The sequence below is a fragment of the Peromyscus eremicus genome, chromosome 8b (genome assembly GCF_949786415.1).
Source record: "Peromyscus eremicus chromosome 8b, PerEre_H2_v1, whole genome shotgun sequence".
NCBI lineage: Eukaryota > Metazoa > Chordata > Mammalia > Rodentia > Cricetidae > Peromyscus > Peromyscus eremicus.
The window spans coordinates 15,241,265-15,261,287 of record NC_081424.1 but is presented as its reverse complement, the minus strand read 5'-3'; the positions used below and the strand labels follow the sequence as shown (position 1 = coordinate 15,261,287).

The 20,023-nt window shown below is 45.9% G+C and overlaps 1 protein-coding gene across 1 annotated transcript; it reads right to left on the bottom strand.

Moving 5' to 3' along the window:
* Positions 1 to 9,647: 9,647 nt before the first annotated feature.
* Positions 9,648 to 17,411, bottom strand: Marcks (myristoylated alanine rich protein kinase C substrate). Its single transcript, XM_059272543.1, has 2 exons — positions 15,000 to 17,411; positions 9,648 to 13,302 (listed from the first exon to the last, which is right to left on the bottom strand). Exons 1-2 carry the CDS (start codon positions 15,099 to 15,101, stop codon positions 12,424 to 12,426), a joined length of 981 nt encoding a protein of 326 aa, XP_059128526.1. The 5' UTR covers positions 15,102 to 17,411; the 3' UTR covers positions 9,648 to 12,423.
* Positions 17,412 to 20,023: the final 2,612 nt, after the last annotated feature.

The window sequence follows — 20,023 nt, the reverse complement described above, 5'->3', positions numbered from 1 at the left end:
GGGAGGAGAAGGATTGCCTTGGATTCTTCATGATGTTTCTGTTTTTGTGCTGAGATTTGTACATTTGGAGTTAGTTGAGAAGAGTATGGGCCTGTGGCTGATGGCCTGGAGATTGCTTTCTTGTCAATACCATGAGATAGGGGGTGGTGGCAGGGGGTTCAGGTCTAGGACTCCTTACTAGTTTGTGGAGGGCGCGAAGCATGACAGGAAGTATGTCAGAGTATTCATGACCTGGTGGGGCCCTTCCTTGTCTGCTATAAGATTCTGGAAGGCTGGGAAGTGCGGGTCCAATATTCTGGGCCTAGAAGGAGCTCGGCAGATCAAGAGGTATGGCAGAGTGTCCAGGGCCTAAATTAATCTTTATTCTGCCCACTTTCTTCTTTGTTGTTGGTCAGACATGCACAGTGGTAACTATTACAATGTTATAGCATGGAAATCAATGGTAAAAAATCAAATTAAAGAGCTAAGGATGTATCTGAGTCAGCTTAGTGTTTGTCTAACTCAGTTCAATTTTGCGCACTGCATAAAAACAGGTTTGGTGGTGCACACGATTAATCCGAGCATTTGGAAGATGGAAATAAGGGTTTACGAAGTCCAAAGTCATCCCTAACTGTGTGGCAGCAGAGTAGGGACTGAAGGTTAAACTATCAAGACTGACACAGGGAAGGGGTCAGCAGAGACACTGAGATCGTCAGGGGTCCTTTCTTACCTGGCCTCCCGTGATGAAGAGCACACACAAGGGTAGTGCAGACCATACAGCTAAGAGAAGGGTTGGTGTGTGTAAGTGTCCTATGAAGGATCACACTCCTCCTAGCCCCACACTTCTGGGGCCTTCTCCCTCAGCTCACCAGCCCTGCTGTCCTGACTGCTTTTCCTTTCTTAATAAGCTGTCGCATTTTATTTCTTACTAAGTATCACTGGAACAAAGAACCTGGACACGAGAGCCTGGACTAGCGGCCGTGCCCGCTGAATTCAGATCTGTGGTCCAGCACCAAGCATGGTCTTCCTTTTCCTTCCCTCCCTATCCTTTTCAGGTACTGACCAAAGGCCTGAGCATGCTTCCTTTTTCTTTCCCAGAAGCCCCCTTCCATCACACAGCTGCTTGTGAAAAGCTTGCCAGCTTCCTTGAACACGACTTCAAAAGGCATGACTTTCGGTCTCCCCCTCCCCATCCAATAACTACCCAGATTTACAGCTTGCTCGCCCTTTTGTTTTTCTCTCAATCTAATATGTTTGTCCTCTGTCATCCTTCTGACTCTGGTTTTAAATTCTTTTATTAATGAGACTGAGACTAAGAATGTAAACAGCAGCCGTGGATTTTCCCCTGTAACAGCTACATTCCAACTTCAAGATCGGCAGGGGATACATGAAACCACATCTTAAAAAAAAAAAAAAAAAAATCTAACTAATGATATTGATATAAATAATACTAGAGAGTTAAATGTTGGTCAAAAACTGCTCCTTTAACCAAATCTGAACCTCATTCAACTGTGGTGCACTTTGTGCATCCCTCCCCTGTTAAGACGAATTGCTAAATGGTCTTATTAATAGAAACCCAGAGCCAGATATTGGGGTAAAAACGGAGAGATTAGGAAAGCAGAAAGAAGCCAGTCACATTCTTATCGCTAGAAATCCTCAAGCAAAGAGAGAGCTACTTTTTGTATACCCACACCTATATCCTTATTGTCCTTGCCATCTCACTTCCTCTCTCTGCCCAGCTACATCACTTCCTGTCAGTCTGTACAGACCTCCAGACCTCTATGGTTAACTAGCACTGAGAATAAAGTTGTGTGCCATCACACCTGGCTCTGTTCCCAGTGTGGCCTTGAACTCACAGAGATCCAGATGAATCTCTGCCTCCCGAATGCTAGGATTAAAGGCGTGTGCTACCACTGCCTGACTTCTATGTTTACTATAGTGGCTGGCTTTTTCCTCTGATCTCTAAGTAAGCTTATTTACTAAAGCACAAATAAAATATCACCACACTCCCCCTTCTTCCTTTCCTTTGGTAGTGCTGGAGACCGAACTCGGGGCCAGGGCCTCATATTTCCTTAGGAGGCACTTTGCTGAGCTATCCCCGGCCTCCAAGTATTGTTCTTATAATTTATGTATTTATTTATTATCGTTGTTGTTGTTGTCTTGTGACTGGGTTTTACGATGTAGTACAAAATGGTCTCCACTGTGCTAGGATTACAGGAGTGAGCCATTGTAACTAGCTCTTTAGAATTTAAAAAAAAATATTCAAAGAGAAGACCTCAACTAGAAAGTGGAGAAAGTGACAAAAATTGAAGACAAGAAGAAAATTTTCCTAAAAATTCTAATATTAATAACGGCACCAAATATTCATACGCCTCATTCACTTATCTGTGTACATATGGAATTTGCATATACTGCTTACAGACAGGCATTAAGTAACAGAACTGGAATCCAAAAAAGCAGCAGCATGCTGTATGAAATTGGTTTTAATGGCAGTCTTCTTGATCTGAACAAAAGGGTTAAAACTGCATTGTTTTCAATAATCTTTTCCCCTGTGTTTTAAGCTTCAGTAAATATACGTTTAAGAAATATTCTTTAGGGATTGCAGGTGTAGCTTGGTGGCAGGGAGCATGAACAAAGTTTTGGGTATGCTGTTAGCACTATCAAAAACAATTTTTAGTATGACATTGCTGAGGCAGGCAGGCATAGGAAATAGCTTCTCCGGGGCCTCTTGTTGGTTTGGGTTATGCACACTCCTCTTTTAATTATGTACTTGACAGCCCTTTCCTTTACCTGCACACACTGTGCACACTTGCACATGAGCACACACTGTGCACACTTGCACATGAGCACACACTATGCACACTTGCATGTGCACCTAACAATCCCAGACCCTCATCTGTCTGTCCTGGGCTACACATACTCCTCTCTGTGAACAAGGGGACATGTTTCTCCTCCCCTTGACAACAACAGTCAAACCTGAATAATTTCTATTCAAACATCTTCCCAATGCATCATGGTCTAAAAGTGGGAGAGCCAATTTAGCCTCAACTGGCTTTGAAAGCATGCACAGAAAGGCAAGACTGTCTCCAAGTTAGCTTTCAGGGAGAATCCTCTAGTGAGCACTTTGTGGCTGGGCAGAATTGGGGGTGTATATGCTTCAATCAGATGCACCGAGGGAGGAGGTGGTCATGGTAGAAAATGATTGTACAACTTAATCTATCAAAACCGCTCTCACGATGCCCCTTAGTGACCAAACGCCTCATCTTGAACCCCATAAAGGAAGCCCCCACCAAAGATCAGGCCTTTGAGGACCTGTACTCACACAGCCATTGCTCCTTACAGGGTCTTTTCTACTGATTTGCTTTAAATAAAGTTTCCATGTTACTTTTGCAAATCTGCATGGGCTTTTATTTCTCTTCCTTGAATAAAAGGCCAAGAACCTAGAAACATCTGACCCAGTAACATTAGTATAGTTACTTGTATCAATTGTACCATTAAGTTCTTCATCACTAAGTGCTGTGGGATGTTCTGTATGTTAAATGTGTTGCTCTGATTGGTTAATAAATAAAACACTGATTGGCCAGTAGCCAGGCAGGAAGTATAGGCGGGACAAGGAGAGAGGAGAATTCTGGGAAGTGGAAGGCTGAGGCAGAGAGACGCTGCCAGCCGCTATGAAAAGCGAGATGTAAGGTTCTGGTAAGCCATGAGCCATGTGGCAACTTATAGACTAATAGATATGGGTTAAGATATAAGAACTAGATAACAAGAAGCCTGCTGCGGCCATACAGTTGGTAAGCAATATAAGTCTGTGTGTTTACTCGGTTGGGTCTGAGCGGCTGCAGGACTGGTGGGTGAGAGAGATTTGTCCTGACCATGGGCCAGGCAGGACTGGAGAAAACTCCAGCTACAACTAAGAATGGAAATAATCCTTAGATGTGTCAGAATGCTGAAAACGTAATTTTCAAGAGAGTCATAGCAAATTTCACTATATTTGGGAAAAGAAACCCTAGTTAGTATTATATTTTCTGTTTAAGTAAATTTGCATTAGAGTTCTGGTACATTTCATTTGTAGAATAAGTTATATATACTAAGCATGGTGGCTTAGGCCTGTAATTCCAGCACTCAGGAGTCTGAAGCTAGCCTAGACTACAAACATTGGTTTAAGGCCAACCTGGGCTATAGAGTAAGGCCCTGCCTCAAAAACAGTAGGGCTGTAGCACAGTTGATAGACTGCTTGCCTAGCATCTACGAAGCCCTGGGGTCATCCCTCAGTGTCATTTCAACTCAGAATGGTAGTACATACCCATAATCCTAGCACTCAGAAGGTAGAGACAGGATCAGAAGTTCAGGGCCACTCTCTGCTACATACAAAGTTTGAGGCCAGCCTGAGCTACCTAAGACTGTTTCAGAAAGCAAAGCAAACATCAAACACACACGGGCATGCACACGTGTTGTAGAGTATTATTTTAAGATGTGTTACATTTGTTTATGCTGTGGGACATTTGTTTTAATGATGCAAAGATGTGTTGCATTCTTTTATGTTGCATGTGTTTAACTCTGTGAAGCTGTGTTACTTTGCCTGTCTAAAACACCTGATTGGTCTACTAAAGAGCTGAATGGCCAATAGCAAGGCAGGAGAAAAGATAGGTGGGGCTGGCAGGCAGAGAGAATAAATAGGAGGAGGAGAAATCTGGGGGAAGAGAGAGAGAGAGAGAGAGGGAGAGGGAGAGGGAGAAGGAGAGGGAGAGGGGGAGGGGGAGGGGGAGGGGGAGGGGGAGGGGGAGGGGGAGGGGGAGGGGGAGAGAGAGAGAGAGATTAAGGAATGAGAGAGGAAGGAGGAGGACTTCAGGGGCTAGCTAACCAGCCACCCAGCCACCCAACCACCCAGCTAGCCATGGAGTAGGAGTGAAGGTAAGTTTTACAGAAGTAAGAAAAGGAAAAACCCCAGAGGCAAAAGACAGACAGGATAATTTAAAGTTAAGAAAAGCTGGCTCGCTGGGCGGTGGTGGCGCACACCTTTAATCCCAGAACTTGGAAGGCAGAGGCAGGTGGATCTCTGTGAGTTTGAGGCCAGCCTGGGCTACCAAGTGAGTTCCAGGAAAGGTGCAAAGCTACACAGAGAAACCCTGTCTTGAAAAACCAAAAAAAAAAAAAAAAAAAAAAAAGCTGGCTAGAAACAAGCTAAGCTAAAGGCCAGACATTTATAATTAAGAATAAGCCTCTGTGTGTTGTTTATTTGGGAGCTGGGTGGCAGGCCCCCCAAAAGAGTAAAGATAAAAAAATACCAGCAACTCCACACATGCACGCAGGCATATGCTAACACTATTTTTGAATCATTAAACTGATTCTCATTTTTAAAGTTTCAAGGGAGGGACAGTGACATACCCCCAGGTACTCCAGGGGCTAAAGCAGGAAAACCAAGAGTTTGAGGCCAGCTTGGGCATTTTGACAGAAACACCATCTCAAAAATACAATAGAAAACCAAAGAAGACTAGAATTGTAGTTCATGCCCCCATGACTGAGGCCGCATCTCCAACAATGAAAACCAATCCTGACAGTAACTTAAAATAGCCAAGAGGTGGGCCAGTGGGATGGCTCAGGGGCAAAGGCACTTTGAGGAAACCTGAGTTCTAGCCCCAGGACATACATGACGGAAGTAGAAAAAGGATTCCCACATGCTGTCCTCTGACCTCTACACACATGGCCTGCCATTCATGTGCTCCACACATGCACGCAAATAAATGTGACAAAACATTTAAAACATCAGGAGGCATATAACATATTTTTGTACTGTTGTAACTTAGTGAACTAGATGTCTCAAAGACTAAAGGAAAAATGATACATTATTAATTTTCCACTTATTAATATTTTGTAATATAGCCTGATTAATTCCGTAAGTTTATTTCTTTATAATCTGACCAGATGTCTTGAATTCCTTCTAAATGTTACCTTAAACTATCTACTGCCTCATCTACTTTATTAAAAACATTAAAATATGTTACTCCGGTTGGTATTTCATTTAGAAAGAGATGTAATCTCGTGGTCATTTCAACTCAACCTCCTCAAACTTCTTTACATGGCTATTCCTGCTACAGGAGACGCCAGGCTCTAGAACATTCTCAGTCTTTTTAAATACTGCCAGTGTCTGTGACCGTACTTCATGGTGAAAGTTTTAACATTTGCCCAGGGCAGCAGTGTACTGCCTGTGGACCAACAAGTGTGCTGGCTCACCACATCCTAATACATGTCTCCAGAGGCCAGAGATTGCTCCCCACGCTGTACCTTCCATTTTTCTCAGTACACACAAGGTATTATGTTGATGGATTTGGGTAACATTTAAATATAATTATACCATAGTAATTAAAGGGTGAGAAAAATGCCATCCATCTTATTTTCAATTATCTGAAATTATAACATGGAAGACTTCTCCACATCACACACACACACACACACACACACACACACACACACACACACAAAAGGCTAACTAACTTTATACATAAAATCACTCCACCCCCTGCAAATAATGAAATCCAAGCATACTCATGTCCCCGATAGAAAACACCTGCAAATAATCTACACATATTTCCCCTGAAGAAATCCTCTCCAAATTACTTATAATACCCGGTACAGTATAAATGCTTTGTTACACTGCATTATTTAAGTAGTAAAGAAAAATGTCTACACATTCCAAATATAGGCATTTTCCAAATTATTTGAAATCCAGTTTGTTGAGTCTGTGCATGCAGAGCCCTTGTACACTAAGGTTAACGCCTTAATAGTTCAAAGCCCGAAGAACAGAAAACCTTAAACTATCCAGGTTAGCTCAGCATCTGTATCTTTCTAAGGTACTTTGTAAGACCATCCATGGAACCTTTGAGAACTGCTCAGAATTCCAGTAATAAAAAAACGTCAGTTTTAAGATGCGCAGTGGTGGCGTGCACCTTTAGTCCCAGTACTCAAGAGGCAGAGGCAGGCGGATCTCTGAGTTTGAGGCTAACCTGCTCTACAAAGTGAGTTCCAGAACAGCCAGGACTACACAGAGAAGCCCTGCCTTGAAAAACCAAAAATAAATAAATAAAAATGTCAGTTTTAAGAACAAGCTTATGGTATGAAAATAAGGAAAAAATTAAACCCAGCTTTCCAGAGCCTGATGGAGAATAAATTAAACCCAGCTTTCCAGAGCCTGATGGAGAATTGTAGGTCTGAGATGAGGCTGGGTTACACGGAAAAACCCTCATCTCTAAAAGAGGGGAAGACAGAAAGAAGAGAACATTTCAACCTCATTCTTGGTCTCTTTCATTCTGATTGCCTCCAGCAAATAATCTTTAGCCTGTGAAGTCAATGTTCACAGACTCTTGGAGTAAGAATTTTACAGTTTCTGTATTATCATCGCTGAGGTACTTTGTTTCACATGGGTGGGCACATTGTGGTGACTGGATTTCCTTGTTGGAGGAATGAGCAGAAGGGAGGACGTGTGAGGAAGAGGAAGGAGTCAAGCAAAGTTCTACCAGGCTTTCAAAAGAGTCAAAAGTCCAATGCGGTGGCATTCCTGCAGTCCAGCTATGAGGATACAGAGTTCTAGCAAAATAATAGTAATAAATAGAAGGGTCAGTCGGGACTACCCTTTGTCACACTACAAGGCCTGCTGAGGTCCATGGTCTCTTGAACACACTCAACATGGCCCAGCATTACTTCGAACAATGTAGTTAACACAAATGCAAATTTAGCTGCCTCAGCAACATAATCTTCCAGTGGAATCCTTCAGATTGAAATGACTATAAAGATGATTTTATTTCTTCTTCCTTGTATATCCAGGAGCATACCACATCATTCTGCTGTGTATTTAGCCTCTCAAGGACAGAAACAAAATGATTACATGGAAGGTTCATATTGTAATACTTGAAGGCTGTTATCGTTGTAATGTGGAGTTAGAACCTTATAATTACCTCCAAATTTCATAAAGTGTTAGCCATCTTGTTCTTGAACACTGAGGTCTCAATAAACACGTGTAAAAGGGTGTTTCTTCACATTTCCAATACAGGGTCATAAAGTTCAGAGTGTAAATACTTCTCTAAGATGAAATATAGTTATGATACGAAAATGAGCTGGGCAGAGGTGGTATAAGCCTTTAATCCCCGCACTTGGGAGGCCATGGACCTCTGTGAGTTCAAGGCCATCCTGGTCTACAGGTCAAGTTCTAAGACTGCGAAGGGCTACACAAAAAAACTTGTCTTGAAAAACAAAACAAACAAACAAAAAACCCAAAACAACAACAAAAACAAAAAACAAAATAACTACAAAACAAAAGAAAAAGATACGAAATGAGATTCTGCTTTGGGGGTCCTGAACTTCTTCATTGATTAGATGCTTCTAAAGTTCAAAACATCTTTAGAACTTCCTCATAAAAAAGGCTGCTATCTAGAATAGTTTCCAAAATGATGCCAACTCTTCCACTCTGCAGAGAAAGCTGTTTCCAGGAAAGTCTCTGTCACTCAGTTCATTAGGCAGATCAAACCAGGAATCACCATTTGGATTACAAAAGCCACAATTGTAAACAATGAAACGTTTCCAATTTGTCCTGCAAAGAGGATTTCAAAATGACTTTTTGGGGTTGAAGGAACTGGAGATAAAAATTGCTTCAATTTTGCCCTGACCTCCCTACAACTAAAACAACAAAACCCCACAAACATGTAGCAGTGAAAGGTGATTTTATGATTCATGCTTTTCCTGTAACTAAAGGTAAAATGCAAGGGAGGAAAGGGTAATCCCATTGGTTTTTATCAATTATACTCTTATTTAATACTTTTATTTTTAACCATTAGAAATACAAAGACTAAATCAAGTCTGTTGAAAAATCCACACAGAACCTCTTATTTTCAGAACAACATTCTTGGGCATAATTTCAAGCACTCCAACTCAAATTCCTAGAACTGGAAGATCTGTGGATTTAAGTTCCGTTCGCTACACCATGCTTTGAGTACCATCACTTGGCTGGGAAGTAGAGAGGGGGAGTGTTCAATTTGTAGTGAATGATGAACAAGGTCGGCTCTAACAGCCAAGTTACCTAACCAAGTTTTACATGTTCAAAGTTAAGGGCAGCTATATCGAACTATACACCTCACTCCCACCAACTCTTAAGGGATCTATTGAAAGTGAGTTCAGCTGTGCGTGGTGGCACACTTCTGTAATCCCAACACAGGCAGGAGGGTTGCCAGTTCAAGACCACCCTGGGTCACATTAAGAGCCTGTCTCAAGAAAACTAAATTAACACAACAGTTCAGACAGCATGTGCCCTAACTCCTTAACGTGATCAACAAGGCTCTGTTAAATTTATGTCCATATGTGGAAAAAACATGAATGACTTGCTAAGTTTGACTTATTCAATAACTCACTGAAGAAGTTTCAAATTCTAAATACAATATCAAGCATGTGTCTTCTCAATCCTAAACACCTTTAACACTTAATTTTTTTTCCTCTAAACTTGAATTAAAAATAAAATTTGTAAAACACCCTATTTAGCAGGCTTGATTATATCAGTTGGTAAAACTTTATTTTACAAGCAGTAGGAATTGGACCAAATGATTATTATAATCCAGAGTAAGTGTTTTATAACCACAGCAAATGGCACTGTACACACTGCCAATACAGACTTAATAACACGATACTGAACTGTACAAGAGTTATTTATTTTCCTTAATCTCAAAGCTATTTTTAGTAGTACAAAAAAGCCATATTAACATTTTTTTTTCCATTAGAAAACAACAGGATGTACAAAACTTTGGATGAAAAGTATGTCAAATTGCATTTAGTCACTTGCAGGAAAATCCGCCACTCCATCGATACCACCCAGAGTGTTTTAGGCAGTGATTAAAATCAAAATAATGCATCTTAATAAACCCCAGCTGTTAAAAGAACAAACCTAGCAATATAGAATCGTTTTCTACACAGTATTCTTAACTACTCACTTCAGGAGTTATTTTTCAAAATCCATTTCAGTTGAGACCTACTACATACAGGCACCATACTTGACCAACTAGGGATTTTGAAACAAGCTGGTTAAAGTGGGAAGGGCCCACACATCAGTCCTTTGGTTACCAGGTTTGACTTTAATCTTCCAAAAATCAGGATCAAGTTTCCTCTTCCAAATGTTACTTGGTTGCATTAGTGGGGAGGGTGTTTAGGAAGAAAAGGAATGATTAATTTTGATCCATTATTTCAATTATAGGAGCATTATCGACAAGCTAAGCTATCATCCTTTATTAATACGATGTCATCTTGAGGTTCTACCACAGGTGGGGTTCAGCTTTCTCCTGAACCCCATCCTGCTCAAGAACAGCACAACGGGTGGACTATTTTGCATTTAATATAGCAATGGCCATAAACTCCAACAGTTTAGGGTCCAGTAAAAATATCCAGTTATGAGATGACAAAAAAAGCAGGAAGTAAACTAGTAAGAATTAATAGATAAGAAGTATCTTTTCCTTTTGAATGGCAAGATGCTAATACTTTGATTTAAAAAAAAAAAAGGCTTGCAGCTATGTGGATGGCCCATGAACTGACAAGGCTGCCCATTCAACACCATTACTGCTGTACAGAAACCTGTTTTAAGGTGTAGCACATCATTGAAGCAATCATTTGAAAATTAAGCAAATGCTAAACCTTATATTAGCAGGTCATATACCACCAACATTTAAACACACCTGGCTGTCTTTTCATGACTTACGTGCAGCCTGAACTCAACACTCTTAGTGATTATAAAATTTAAGTTTCTGGAGCTATATGACAAGAAAATGGTTTATGAAATACTCTCATAAGACATTTTTAAATAGTCTTAGGGTCGAACCACTTTTGTCTTAAATGACTCAATCTGGCATGCTATAACTACAGTAAAAGTCATTTTCAATGTTTAAATGCAAACTAAAAGCAGATAAATGGTAATGGTTGACACAGTATAAGATCGCCCTACATATGTAATCGGACACTGCTGATTTATGAATTTCAGAGCTTGAAAACGCCATATCAGAAACCACAACCAATGGACTTTTGATGGCATGCAAGGTCTTCCTAAAAATTAACCTAAGACCTAGAAGTCAGCCTCAGAACATAAAAAAACACAACAAATTTGTACATTTTATTCACATTTATTTTTTGCTTTTAGTGTGCTCACAGAAAATTAGAACACCTTAAGCAGGAGTTGAATAGCAATGTTTGTAAGCAAAGTTACATTCCAGCTCTACGTCAAATTGGTCAAAGCTCCTCCAGTATTTACAAAACACGATAGACGAGATGCTACACAAAACCATTGCATCTGAAGATTTGTTTTTCTTTTATTCTCAAAGACAACTGGCAAAGAAAGCATTGTCTGCTGTAATCAAAAACATACCACAGTATAAACAGTAACCATTCCACTTATCACAGCTTGGTTGAGTTTAAAATTTTGTGTTTAAAAGGTCCAAGATGACTGCAGTTTTACAAAAATGGGCAGGGTGGAGAGAGTTGCAAACTTCATGTGCTTCTGAAGGATATCAAGATTTGTTTTTATACAATAGTCACAGTTAAAAACACCCTGCTGGTAATACATAATTACACTTTATTAAGGTCATAAACCAGCAATAAACAATAAAGCCTATACAACTTGTAATTCTACTTAATCACTGACTGGTACAGCTAACATGAGATAAGCGAGAAGTTCCTATGGTTTAGATGAACTCCTAAGACTATGATCTTCTTTTTTTTTTTTTTTAAATCTGGGTATTGGTGTTTTTATTCATTAATTTTTTTCTCTTTCCTTCTTATTGAAAACTTGTAGTGTTGTAAACCTGCCTCACAAAATACATCGTAATAACTTTTCTTTAAAAAAAAAAAAAAAAAAAAAAAAAAAAAAAAAAACAAAAAAACCCTAAGCCTTTACACCATCATTTCTAGTGGCATATTATCTTGGCAATGTTATGCACTGCTGCGATTTCCCATAGTGGCCCCTATCACTTCATTTGATATTCCTTTTGACCCACCCATCTCCTTCATATATATGGGCACGTCCATAGATCTGACAAAGAAAGTTTACATTTTTTTTTTAATAAAGATGCAAAGTATGCAAAAAACATTAATACTGATGCAAAAAAAAAAAAAAAGTTAAAAAACAAAGAAGAAAGAAGGCAGAGGAAGCTGTCTTAAACTGTCCTCGACCTGTCGGAATGGTGGTAACAAAGATTTGAGATGGGATCTGTGGGAAAGGGGGCTTAAAAAAAAAAGGGAAAAAAAAAAAGAAAAACTAAAATTGGCTGCTAAAAAATAATGTAAAATTAAAAAAAAAAAGAAAAAAGGACATCTTTAAAAATCAATCCCTGGTTGTAGACAAGTTCGCCAAAACCAGTACCTGGCACCACTCCAACAAACAAACGGGGGAAAAAGTTCTTCGATGACGTAAGAGCGCTCGTCCGCTTACTCGGCGGCGGGCGCGGGGGGCGCCTCCGGACTGCACTCGGGCTGCGGCTCCGGCGACGCGGTGGGGACGGCGGACGCCGCGGCGGCGGCGGCGGCTTCCTCGGCCGGCCCCTCCTGCTCCGGCCCCGCGCCGGAGGAGGGCGCATCGCCCGCGGAGGCGCTGGGCGCGGGCTCCTCGCTGGCCTTCTCCCCCGCGGCCTCCGACGGCTCCTCGGCCGGGGGCTCCTGGGTCGCCGGCTGCTCGGGCTGCTGCTGCTGCTCGGGCTGCTGCTGCTGCTGCTGCTGCTGCTGCTGCTGCTCGGCCTCCGCCGCCTCGGCCTCCCGCGCCTCTCCGCTCGCCGCTGCGCCCTCGGCGCCCGCCTCGCCCGCCTGCTCTCCCGGGGCGGCGCTCGCCTCGCTGGCCGCTGCAGCCGCCTCGTCCTTGGCGCCGTCGGCGGTGGCGCCCTCGGCCTCAGCGCCCTCGCCCGCCTCCTTCTTGTTCTTCTTGAAGGAGAAGCCGCTCAGCTTGAAGGATTTCTTGAAGGAGAAGCGCTTCTTTTTTTTTTTCGGGGTCTCGCTGCTGGGCGAAGGCGCGGCCCCGTCCTCCGCCTTGGGCGACGACGTGGAGGAGGCGGACGCCGCCTCGCCTTCGGCGGCGGGGGACCCGGGCTCGGCGGGCTCGGCCTCGGCGGCTTCCTTCTCGGCGGCGCCTGCACCCGGCTCGGGGGCCGCGGCCGCCTCGTCTTTGTCGGCCGCGGAGGGCGACGCGGCGCCACCGGCCGCGGGCTCCTCCTTGTCGGCGGCCGGGGCGCTGCCATTGGCTTGCAGTTCCTCCTTGGCGCCCGGCTCGGCGGCCGCGGGAGATGCGTCCCCGTTCACTTTGACGTGGCCATTCTCCTGCGGAGCAGAAAAAAAGAAAAGAAAAGAAAAGAAAACCCGGGAGTGTCACTCGGTGCGGCCGAAGCAGTGCGGTCCCCGCCCACCCAGGTGCAGCTTAGGCAGGGATCCGTGCGCCCGACGGCACAGGGACCCGCTGATCGCGGCGGGAGGATGGACAGAGGTGGCCCAGGTCCCCCGGGCGGTTCGGAGAGGAGCCCACGAGGCTTGGGCGAGCCAGTCTCCCGGTCTGCCATCAGGATCCCCATCCCTCCCGCCCTGGATGGCCCGGGCTCCCGGGCCTGGGGCCGCGCGCCCCGGGCTTGGAGCCGGCAGGGGGCGCTGCGCCTCCACCGCACCGAGCGGGGCGCGGGCGGGCGGGCGGGCGAGAGCTCAGGGGCGGGGCCACCCCGCCCTGCCTAACCGGACCCTGCCCGCAGGCCGAGGCGCCCCCGAGCCGCGATCGCGCAGCCCGGGAGTCCGCAAACAAAGCTCAGGTGGCTGCTCGGCCCTCTCCGAAGCTCAGCCACCAGCAGGGCTGGGGAAAACCCATTATTTCTGAAGTCTCGGCCCTGCTCCCACGCCCACCTTCGCTCCTAATTCTGCAAAGCGGGGCGCGCCCGGGCAGCTCCTTTGGGCATTTTTTTTTTTTTTTAAACGGGTTGAAAGCCTTTTGACAGAGCCGGTCTTGCCCCCTAGGAGATTTAGAGCAGGGCGAAAGCAACACGGCCTTTGCTCTAGGAAAAGAGGCGTGGTGGGTGCCCGGTGTTTGTGAAGCAGCCAGCCATGGCCGACCTCTTAAGCCCACCCAACCGTGGCTCTCTGCCTGGGTCGCAGCAGCCCTGGGCCAGTCCTCGAGGGTGGCCGAAGTGCCACTCACACCAACAGTCCGGACCAAAACACCAGAACTGTCCCGTCCCCCCCCCCCCGCCCCTGGCCCAGAGGAAAGGGTCTTTTAAAAACCCACTGGGTATTCCCACCACACCAGGGACACCATTTAAAAAGTCGTATGGGTGTGTGATCACACAGCTACAAAATAGCCCCATCGGAAGGCACTTCCAAAAGCTGCCCGTCCAGCTCTTAACCAGCCGCCTCTCCAAGAACCTAGGGCAGGCACCCTGCCTCTGGATACAATAAGACAAGCCTTCTCAGCTTGCCTGTCTCCACTGCCGTCCGCGTTGGCTTCCCCCCTTCCTACACACACACACATACACAAGCGCGCGTGTGCGCGCGCGCGCACACACACACACACACACACACACACACACACACACACACAACCACACCAGAAATCTCAAAGACGACTCAATCTCGACAATAAATACGAGAGCCACCCAAACATCGCTGTGGCCCCAAACACAAATGCAACCTGAAGGGGTGTTGGGGGTTGTGTGTGTGTGGGGGGGGACCTAGCTAGTCACGTTCAGCCAATATCCAAACCACGCCATTTTAGACCATTTATCACTCTTCCTCCTCTCTACTCAAGAATTCGCCAGGATCCTTAGGATCCACTCCTTTGGGCTGGGGGCTGGGGGTACCCTTCCTATGAAAAATTGACAATTTAAGCTATCGTCTCCCCTTCAACTTTCAGACTAGGGTCTGGCCACGTTCCTCTCTCCCCGGAATGCGCCTCGGGCGCGACCAGCGGGAAGGAGAGGCGTCCTGATTCGAGAAAGGCGCCCAAGAAATGCACCCCAAGAACCACAGGTAGAATTTACCTGCCCATTGGCTTTGGAAGGCGACGAGGCCACAGCCGCCTCCCCGGGCCTCTCCGCGGCGGCTTCTCCCTTCGCTGCGGTCTTGGAGAACTGGGCACCCATGCTGGCTTCTTCAACAAAGAAACTCAACAGATCCAAGAGAGGAAACAAAGAGCCGCCTTCTTGGGTTGGTGTAACGACGGGACCAGCAGCAGCGGCAGCGGCAGCAGCAACAGCGGCGGCGGCGGCACACTCACCGGAGGGAGGGGGTGGGGGTGGCGAGGAGGACAGAAGAGACCCGATTAAATACACTCCGGATTTAAAAAAAAAAAAAAAAAAAAAAAAAAAATTTTTTTTTTTTTTTTTTTTTTTTAGTCGAAGCGATCAAAAAAAGCAGCAGCACAGGAGGGAGAGAAAAAGGTGGAAAAGTCGAGCACAAAAAAGGAGCCCAAGTGTAATTTTTTTTTAAAAAAGAAGTAATAAAAAAAATCCCAGATTTGTAGCCGCACTGTAGACAAGAGGAAAATGGAGAAATCTCCCTGGTTGCTAATAAGATGCGGGGTCCAACGCCCAAGTGCACAGATGAATGGGCTCGCGGGCGCTGACGCGGCCCCCGCGCGCGCTGGCCAATCCGCGCGCCGCACACAAAGCAGGGGGCGGGGCCTGCGCTCCGGGCGAACAATGGAGCCGCGCTTTGCAAACGGTTTGAAAATCGGCCTCAGACCGAGAATTAATGTCCTCCAAATAAATAAATCAATTAAAAAATACGTGCTTCTCCTCTCCCTCGGCCTGAATATAATCATGCATCTCTTGATTGGCTTGCTTTGTTTGGAATCAATTAACACGGGAGGGGGTACTTATGGATGGGGGCGGAGAAAGCTTTAACTTGACTCGCATTGACTCGGGTCGGTCTATATCCGTGTCTGTCTCTCGCCACTCTCTCCCCTCCCCCATCTTCCCGTGTGTTTACGTGCATGAGTGTGTATGCAAGTGTTAAAGACAATGGGTAGGATTTGTGTGAGCGTAGCATGTTTTCTTTCTCCGCGTTCCATATGGGTTTCACAGATAGTGCGCAAGGGTTTTTTTTTTTTTTTTTTTACTTATTTAAAAAAAAATTTTTAAACTGCTGCAATTGTTAAATCGTCCCACACTGAAAGGTATTTAAACCACGAATATCGAATTTCATCTAGCGAGATCTCCAGTTGGAATTGGGTCTGTAGGCCAGATGTGGGAAATGCAAAAGCAGCAAGCAGCCTGAGCCATGCTCCTTTCCCTCTCCCACAGGCGTGAAATAAAATATTTTGAGATTGGTCCTTGGAGCGCCTCAAATCGCGTGTCTCCGGCTATTCCAATTAGCGATCACTTTCCCACAAAACACTGTGAGGACCATTTGCAGAAGATCGAAACTGCTCGCATTTTATCACCGTATGAAACGACATAATTCATTTCCTCTGTGATAAAGCGAGGCAGAGCCTTGAGTGTACGAATCCACATTTACAGTTGGGAGGGCTGCTACTCTGGTCGACGGGGTTGTTTTCAAAGCCTGCTGCCAACATCGGAGGGACTTTCATTTTGAACGTGTGTGTGCAAAGCAGCGGGTGTGCTCCTGGAAGGGAGGCAGCAGCGAGGAAAGACCGATTGATTCCGAGTCTCAGAAGAAATCGCCTGCAATGTTGAGAGACAGCAAGCAAATCCCTGGAGACTCCACGTCTAACTCGGGCTAGAGGCAAAGCTCTACAGCGCTGTGGAGGATATCTCTCTGGGTCACTACGCCCCTTGCCACCGAAGTACCAGACGCTGTGTGTGAAAGACAAGGCGTTGATTTAATGTATCTGGAAGGGAAGGGGACAGAGGGTGCAACCTAATAACCTAATAAACATTCCTCTACCACCCATAATTTCGCTCACAAAAAAAAAAAAAAAAAAAAAAATCCAAACCATTTTTTTGTCGTTTGCATTTAGTGACCGTGCAACGTGAACGATGGAGGCCAGCAGTCGAGGGAATGGTTCGTTTCTCTTGGTGTTGGCTCGGAATTGTCAAACAGTTTTATTTTCTGTTCATTGTAGGGAAATAGGTCACACTTTGAGTGAAAAGGACAGTTGGTTCAAGCCAATAACCCTTTGTTCGAGTGCTGTTTGACAGGCACTGAGCAGAACATCGTTGCGTGAAGCTTCATCTCTCTCCTGACTGTCCAGTTCCTTTAGATACATTATTCAATCCCGATGTCGTATTCCACAGAGCAGCTGGAAGGACCATTCCGTCGAAATACATCTTGCCAGCCAACGTGTTAGCACCCGGTAAGGGAGCCTTCTGGCCTGGCCTGAGACCCCAGCCGTCAGGATGGACGCGATTCCCTCTCATCGGCAGTTCCAACTTGAAAAGCCAACTGGGCTGATCCAACGCCACCATCCTGGAGATTCCCAAATGCTCAAAAGGCAATCTGTCCCCCCACCCCACCCCACCCCCACGGGAACCTTGCCCCTTCCTCTGAGTCCCCCTCCGGTTTTAAATTGGGGTGATTGCTAGTTCGCTTTCGGATTTTTCTCCCAGACACTCGGGGGCTGCTTTTATGGCTCCTTTGTTAACAGGCTGCCCAGCAGCTTTCCCCCCTTTTCTCTCTCCAATGCCTATTTGCCTGGTATCGGCTCGTCGCCCAGGCAACCGTGGGGAAGATTCGGAGCCCCAGGCGCCCGGAGGGGGGAAGGGGCGGAGCCCGGCGGGGTGGGGGCGGGGATGCGCTCGAGGGGAGGGGCGGAGGGAGTGGGCCCGGAGGAGACCCCGGGACCCACGCGGAGCAGATGGCCGAGCCGGGGCGGGGCCGTGGAGCGTCAGGGGAGCGAGGGAGCCAATCCGTCCCCGCTGCAGCGCGGGAGCGAGCCAGCGAGTGTAAACAGGCAGGCTGTCCCCCTGCGGTCCCTACTTTGCAGCTGAAGACGAGATTTCCTTTGGATAAGGAAATGCATTTCCAGCGTGGTTGGAAAGCTAGCAGTCCCCGGGAGAGCGGGTGGGGAGGAGGGTTTGGACCGAGCTCTAGATTTTTGCTCCCCTGTTCCATCCCCTTCCACTCTCTCTCAGGCACCCACTAAGCCCGATGGGGGATGAAGGAGAGGTGGAGGATGGGTGAGGGGGGCAGGGCTGGGAAAAGGGAAAGAGGTTGAGTCTGCTACCGGCCAGAAGGACGGCCTGCAAGCTTGTGGAGCTGCTGGTCTTAAGAGTACTGGAACTCCTCAACATTTTGGTGGTCTCCCTCGTCGAGTTAAGGGTTTTGAAAAAAAAATCGCCATAGGCATTTATATGAGATTAAAGAACCTAGAAGGACATTGAAAATAGGAAAGTGGCGCCTGTCGCCAACTCAACAGAAAGAAAAAAGGCTGTCATTCTTCATTTGAGCTGTTTTTGGAGGGATGTGGTGTGTGTGACAATACAGCGTCGTACTGTGTTATACAGACTGACCTCCAACCCTTTGCAGCCCAGGCTGGTCTAGAACTCTTGACTCACAGGCTCAGCTTCTCAAGTGCTGGCAACTGACAGTTGTGTACCACTATGGCCAGTTCTGTTCTCCCATTTTATTCGGCTCTGAAATTTTCGAAGATGTGGAGAAGGGCTGTTGAAGTGGCACCTTTGGTAAAGGTGCCTGCCCTCAAGTCCAAAAACCCAGGTTCCAACCTTCGGACCCAGATGGTGGGTAGAGAGAACCAACTCTTGCGAGTTGTTCCTGGACCTTAACCCGTACATGGCACACATTGCCACCTCCGCCACACACAAAAACAAATAACAATACAATGTTGATAATCTGTCCATGGTCTTCTTTAAGGATAAACTGAGTAGGTTTAAGAGATTTCAGTTATTTTTCCATAAAACAATAGCACTTAAACTTTACAGATCATTTTGCAATATCTTGAGGGCATGCTGTATGTGGGAACATTGCAATGTAGAACTTCTTTTCATACAAGTAGGAAAGGCAAAGACTGGCCATTGGTTTCCTGGAGCTTACATTCAGTAGATCAATCTTACTGAGCTTCTAGCCTCTCACTGGCCAGGGGAAGACGTGAGAAAACGAATAATGAAGAGGCAGTAAGCGTGAATGCTTCAATATAGCAATAAGGATTAGTCACAAACAAAATGTGATTTAAAACGGCTGTGGGCTGAAGGAGAAGAGCACAAGGCGCTGTAAGAAAGTATAATATAATCAGAGGAGTTAAAGAAGGACCCTTCAAGTGTGGCGTTGAAGTGGAATCCTAAAGATGAAGTAAGACTGAGCCAGGTAAGGATATGACGAGCTAGGTGCAGAGGTGCCGACAGCAAAGAGCTCCCAGAGAGAAGAGCTTGCGTCAGAGATGGATGAGCTATTTGGGTGAGAGCTCCACCTCACACAGCTCCTCCCCAAACCCGCCCCTTCAGAGCCCGCCAAACACAGCTCCTCCCGCAGAGAGGCTCAAGACCACTCCCACAGGGGGTATATTATAAGCAGCATCCCAGAAAACAGACTCATGGTTCTTCCAGTCTCTTCCCTTTCTCCTGGGGGTGGGGGTTGGGTGGGGGTTTTAGGGAATCACCCGGTAGTACTTTACCCATTAAACCTGGGCTTTTCCTGATTTGGTCTGATTCGGTTTTGTTGCGACGGCGGAGAGGCCTTCAGGAGGCCTAAAACTTATCATGGGCTTTAACGTCTTTGGAAGCATCTAAAACACATCACAGTGCAGAAATCAAGTGACAGATCCAGGACTCTGGAAGTCAGAATGGTTTAAAATGTAAATATAGGGCTGGGGAAGTGGCTCAGCAGGGAAAAGCACCCTTGTAAAAAGCCCAGGTGTGCCTGTAACCCCCCCCCCCCCCGGGGGTGGAGGGTGGGGAGAAAACAGAAAGGACTGGTATGTCCTTTCTGTCAGCCTAGTTCCAGGTTCCCTGAGAGACCTTCTGTTGAGTGATTGACACCTGATGTCTCCTCTGACCTTCATATTTGTGCACATGGGCATGGACCCACACACACTCATGCATTACAGCACACTCACCTGTACACACACCACCACCATACACACAATTTT